The sequence below is a fragment of the Empidonax traillii genome, unplaced genomic scaffold, assembly GCF_003031625.1.
Source record: "Empidonax traillii isolate 1590-97213 ecotype Southwest subspecies unplaced genomic scaffold, ASM303162v1 scaffold14:size4059594, whole genome shotgun sequence".
Lineage (NCBI taxonomy): Eukaryota > Metazoa > Chordata > Aves > Passeriformes > Tyrannidae > Empidonax > Empidonax traillii.
Window position 1 is genome coordinate 2,466,559 of NW_020955207.1, and position 6,000 is coordinate 2,472,558.

Genomic DNA, 6,000 nt, shown 5'->3' on the forward strand with positions numbered 1-6,000 from the left:
TAGATAGGTGTAGGTCTAGGAAGAGGAACTTCCAAGTATTGTGGCACAGCAAGGGTTACCCAGGGATTGCCTGTCTACCCACTGACATCCAGGAGGCAATTTTGGGCTGAAGTTTACCTACTGTACCCCCAGCTGGAATACCGATTGAAGTCTCAGACACAGAAATAGAGGTTAACTTCTTCCCTTTGAGAGCTCTCTATGCTTCTGTCTAACCAAAGTGGAAACAGATAACCAGTTACAAAGCTGGGGGAGAAAGAGGAGCTGACACATTCCTAAGGTTTCCTGCCCACAAAATTAAGCCAAGGTAAAAAAAAAAAATCATCAGTGCTAAGTACAAGCCTTATAATGGCACTGGCATTTGTTACACTGCAGGCATGCAAGAAATAATTCTTTTATAGTGAAAAGAATCAATCACTGGAACAACCTCCCAGGGATGCAGAAGAGCCCCAGTGCTGGCGGATTTCAAGGTGCGACCGGACATGGTGCAAGATAATTTCATCTAGGCTTCCCTTCCCATTAAAGGTGGGACCAGATATTCTGAGGTCACTTTCAACCTGGGCTCTTCTATGGTTCTCTAGTTTTTGCAACAACTGTTAAGGCTTTATTACATATAACTGTTGCATCTAGAATATGTAACTGCACCAAGAAGCTGGCCAAAGCAAGCAGCAGAGGAAAAGAGCAGCCTGAACTGCTTGACATCTAGAAGGAAACAGAGCTCGGCTCTGTGGACCTTGGGACCCCACCACTGCCCTGACACATAGCCCTCCTCCTTTAGAAAGAATGCAAGTTCTGGCTTTCAAACCCTCTATGAATTTTCATTTACTCAAATGCAAAGCAAAAAAAAAGTTAAGAGGCCCTCACAAAGTTACCACTCACTATTATACGGCACAACAAAACACAGTTGGAAAACCTCTCCTGCAAACCATGCTGGGAAAGGTGCATAACTGATCACTGCCTCCAGCTACTAGCAAACTTCCAAGCAAGCAGTCCAAATAGAGGATGCACCTTTAGGATGCCCTGTGTATCAGTGTCACACACACCTGCATCGGGCTTCCTGACATGGTCACCCAGCTGGCACTACAACACTAAACAGCCAGAGAAACAGGTCACAGGGTGTTGTGGGAGTCACAAACTTAGGTTATGGCAAAGAGGGACAGGCTTGAGGCAGGTATAGATGAGGAGTAGAAGGAATGCCCTTTCCTACAGACTTGGGGTGAGGAATAGCTCTGGGGTACCTCCACCTACCTTGGCCAGAGGAAACATCTGTGGTGGGGCTATTTATCCTCCCCACAAAAACACTTGGTGTCTTTGCCCTTTGATCATGCTACCCTCACCTTTTTTTTTTTTTTTTTTTTTTTTTTGGTGAGAAGCAGCAGCTGACTTCTGCATCCTGCCCAAGAATGGGGAGGACACAGAGGCCAGCTGGAGGGGATGATCTACATTCCCTGAGCCAGACCAACTCTGCCCCCCTGTCAATAAATCCCAGATTCGCTGAACAACACCTACAAGAAACACCACAGGCTTGGGCAAATTCCATCCAGATTTGATACTTCAGCCCAGTTATGTGTCACGCTCACATCCTCGTTCATCATGTTAAGCTCTTCTAAAATTACCCTCTAGTCCTCTGAATGAAAACACCTCGCTCCTTCACTTCAAACGTTGTGATAAACATAGATCCTTGTAATATGAGAAAAGAGGGTGAGGACCTTGCTGTATTTCATTTTTGTACTGCAGTAATGAATTTCAAAATAGCTTAGCAGTAGTAGTCACGCTTACTGATTTAGTATACATTCCCTTCCCTGCTCTTCAGAAATTTAGCACTTCTGGTAACAAGCGTGAAGATTTTGGGTTGCTTTGCCTTTTTTTTTTCTTTTCCCCCCCTCTCCTCCCTTCAGCAGATTACAATATGACATTTTCTTTCTTGTTGTTTATTTTGAATGAAGGTTTGGCCCTCTTTCTGCACAACTGTTACCTCAGTGCAAAGGACAAAAAGGGCTGGAAGACAGGAGGACCTTCATCTTCTAGCCTCACCTGGAAATGCACAGTATTTTTCCCTGTTGTTAATACCTGAAAGAAAAAGCCCAAGAGATTTTAAAGCTACTTGCTCTGAACTGGTCATGAAAAAAACCAAAACCAAACAAAACACCAAGCAAAAATAAAAATAAATAAACAAACAAACAGAATGCAAACCCCAAAGCAAGCCCCATAGCAGCCTTTTAACTGGCATAAAAGTCCTCAGTATGTCAAATTGAGATTCTTTACGGGTCTTTACACAGTTTTACTACTCTTCTCAACTTGCTGTGCTTTATTTGTGAACTCGAAAAGCTAGGTGAGGCAGGTCCTCCAACAGAAGCTGTGCAACAAGACAGTATTCCAGCTCCTGAGAGCATCCCAGACTACCTGACACCATCCTGGACTATTAGGGACCAGCGTGAAGGAGCACACTTACTTATGTGCATGAGGGCAGCTGTGCACAAAGTACATTAGCAAGCAGGTGCCCATCAGCATAACTCATGAGAGCATCTACCTACTGTCAGGCCAAATAGCCTTCAGATCCTCTGGGCAACAGTTTGGGTCATAGCTGGAGACTTCAGGAATATGTGAGACGGACTGAGCACGCAGAGCACCTTGATTTATGCATTTTGTGAAGCTAAATTGCTGGTAAGCCCTGTGCAGTGGTGTACTCTCGTTTGCAGGAGCAAGAGATTAATTTCTTCAGTTGACTACTGAAGCTGATCTACCTGGGCAAAGATTAGTTTGCAAGGCATTTTATCTGCTCCCAGGGTATACAACCAAAGCCTGGAGAGAGACCACAGAGCTCACACACTGAAAAAAGGCAGTTTATGGCCTCAGCTAAGGCCGTTTTACAGCTGCAAAGCTCCACTGACCTCAGCAACGCTCGCACAAGCTAGAGGAAATTCCTTTCTGAGGCGCTGAGTATGGCTTTTCCCACCATATACTTTTTTCCTGCATCACGTTGATTTTTTCTGATCCCACGTTTATTTTCCCAGGAAAGTTTTGCAGGCTTGTCTGTGGATGCACATTACTCTCATTTCTTTCCAGCTTCTCACATTATCACAGATCGGATCAAGTACAGCAAACAATTGCATCGTACTCTCCCTGTGTGATTGATGACACAGATATGTGCAACAAAACAAAAACAAGTACTTATATCAGGCTCCTTTGACACTTCAAAGTATCAGGGAGACCTTTCACAGCACCCAGCACAACTGAGTGCCTGGTTGCTAATCTGGATGAAACAAAGCACTGTGCAGTTTAAGAGTAAAAATAAAACACACTGCTGGGGCTAGCTTTGGTTAAGGCAAATTATTGTAGAAGGCATTCTCTCTGCCTAGTTTTTGTAATAGGTGGACTACTTTGTTTGGGTTTCTTTCCCCCAAATGCTGAAGTGGCAGAAGTGACACTCCAGCCAACCAGCTGTTCACAAAAAAAACAAACCAAGAGTGGCAATGGAGGGGGAAGTAGAGGATACCTGAACTAGAGAAGCAGAATACTGAAATATGTTAGGCCGAAGCCATCAGCATAACATCTCAATACCCCTGTGGGTCTGTCATCTCCATTTTGGGTATCAGACAGTGATGGCTGTGAGATGACAGATGTTTGCAGGCAGTGCAGAGCAGAGGTATCTCTGACCACAAACACGGTACTGCAGCTCAGGATGTCATATCACTGTCACCATCCTTCTCGCATGCCTAACCTCTGCAACTGCATTACTCAGAGAGTCATTATTTCAGCATATTATTGGAAAAGGACAGAGCTCACAGTGCACTAGAGTTAATGGTTCATCAGCACTTCGCATCCCCACAATATCCCTTTTGCAGAAGTCCAACAGTCTCCTGCCCCTATTCATTTCCAGCTGGAAGTCTGAATGGCAGCCAGAGAGAAAAGTTGCTTTACTGGTGCTGTAAACTAAATGCCAGATCAGCTGGGACAGATTTGACACATGGAAAGGAAAGGGTGGGAGTTATTTCAAAATCCTTATTGCATTCTTACATTGCTGGATCAAGCACAAAGTTTAGCAAGACAGACATCCCCAGCACTCTTGCCCAATTACAGAAAACAAAAAGCAAACTCTCAGCTTTTCATTAACACCAGAAGTACCACCCCAGCTGGCCACACCACCAACAGACCTTGCTCCATGCCCTCAGGCTCAGTGCAATCAGGGGCCCACCTGGCACAGGGACAGCAGAGACTCCCCAGGCAGCTGCCCCGTGTCTTGCTCCCCAAGGATGAGCAGTCCCTCCAGCTCAGTAAATGCCCCATGACCACTCATTAACAAGCTGTGTCACCCTTGCAGGATGAGCTGTGGCATTCCACGCCTGTTACACAGCCCTTGCCCTGCTACTGCCACCCAGCTTCTGGCAGGAAAGGCAGTTCTCCAGGGCTTGTTCAAAAGGCTCTTGGAGAAACAATCCATGACCAACCATTAACAGGCCTACCCGACTGTAACAGCTCAGTCTTCTTTCCTGCACAGATATGCGTACACATACCTCCTCAGGAGGTCCACTACCTATCAAGTATTACAGCAGCCTCATCACGGGCCAATTGCTACAGTCCCAGCATTATGATTCAACCAGGGTTCCATGCAAGAAGTGGGAAACATTTAGTAATCCTACAAAGGAGTGAGTCCCACTAGGATCACAACAGGACTCTACAGTGCCCAAACATCAAAGGTATCAATGTACAGTCCCACACGAAGCTGGGCCTGTAAGTCAGGTGCTGCCTTCTTACCTGTTCTCCAGCAGCGTCATGCACACGACCTCCCGCACGCCTGGGTTGTTGGCTTTCTCGACGGAGCAGCTTTGCAGATTCCAAGTGGCCACCCTCAGAACAGGTCTGCCATCTCTCACCCCCCCAAACATCTCCACAGAGGGGCGAGTGGATATGATCTGGGTTGGACCCCCAGGAGGAAAGTCCAAGTCCTCACTCTGGAGGCTTAGAGAAGTGGGGCTGGGGTGAGGCTTAGACATGAAGTTGAGGCCACCATTGGTGTTTGTCGAAGGGGGCCTGGAACGCTCTGCAAAAATCTGATGCCTGATTTTGTCCAGAAAGGAGGAATTGATGCAGTCCATCCTCACCAGGTCCTCGATACTTTTGAAAGGCCCGTGCTCTTTACGGTAGTCCACGATGCTGTTGGCGATCTTCTCAGTGATGCCACGGATGCTCATGAGCTGTGCCGGGGTGGCGGTATTGATGTTGATCTTGGTGGCGGAGAGGTGGTGCTCAGAGGCCAGGTCCTTGCGCAGTGAGCTGGGCGAGTGCTGCGCCGAGCTGCCCTTGCTGCTCACACAAATCTCGAACTTCACCTGCTCCAGCTTGGCCGCCCCCACCCCACTCACCAGCGCCAGGTCCTCCACTTTCTTGAAGCCGCCGATGTACTCGCGGTACTCCACGATGTTCTGGGCCACCACTCGGGTGACCCCAGGGAGGGTCATCAGCTCCTCCTCCGTGGCCGTGTTGATGTTGAGCCTCTCCTGGTTGACGAGGATGTTGCTGAAGTTGCACGCCGCGCTGAACTTGCGGCTGTGGCACAGGTCGGCCGGGTCGCGGGGGATGGAGCGGTGGCAGCCCAGGCTGCCCCCCATCTCACCGCCGCCGCCTCGGGCCGCTGCCGGAGCCGGGGGAGAGGGCGCGGGGCGCTGCCGGGGCTGCCCGCCCGCGACTCATGGACCTCCGCGGGAGGCCGGCGACGGACCGGGCGGCTGCGGGGCACCTGCGGACAGACCCCGCACCGCGCCGCGCCCTCGATCAGCGGACCCACGGAGGGGCCCCCCCGGCCCTTCCTCCTCCTCCTGCTCTCCTCAGGAGGCACCGCCGCTCCCTCGGCGCCGAAGCCGCCAAAGCCGCCGCAGCCGCTTCCCGCCCGTCGCCGCCCCGTTCCCCGGCGCTCCCAGCAGCCGCTGCCGCTGCCCGTGCCCCGCCGGCGGTAGTAGTAGCTGGGCGGGAGCCCCCGCCCCTCAGCAGGCGAGGCGGGGCCGC

General features: G+C 49.9%; 1 protein-coding gene across 1 annotated transcript in view; it reads right to left on the minus strand.

Annotated features, from left to right (window-relative positions):
• Positions 1-5,640, minus strand: part of EEPD1 (endonuclease/exonuclease/phosphatase family domain containing 1) — a 62,339-nt gene extending 56,699 nt beyond the window's left edge. Inside the window, exon 1 of the mRNA XM_027892057.1 lies at positions 4,753-5,640. Within this exon, the coding sequence (XP_027747858.1) occupies positions 4,753-5,606 (854 nt within the window). The 5' untranslated portion in view covers positions 5,607-5,640. The remainder of the gene's footprint in view (positions 1-4,752) is intronic.
• Between the last annotated feature and the right edge of the window lie 360 nt (positions 5,641-6,000).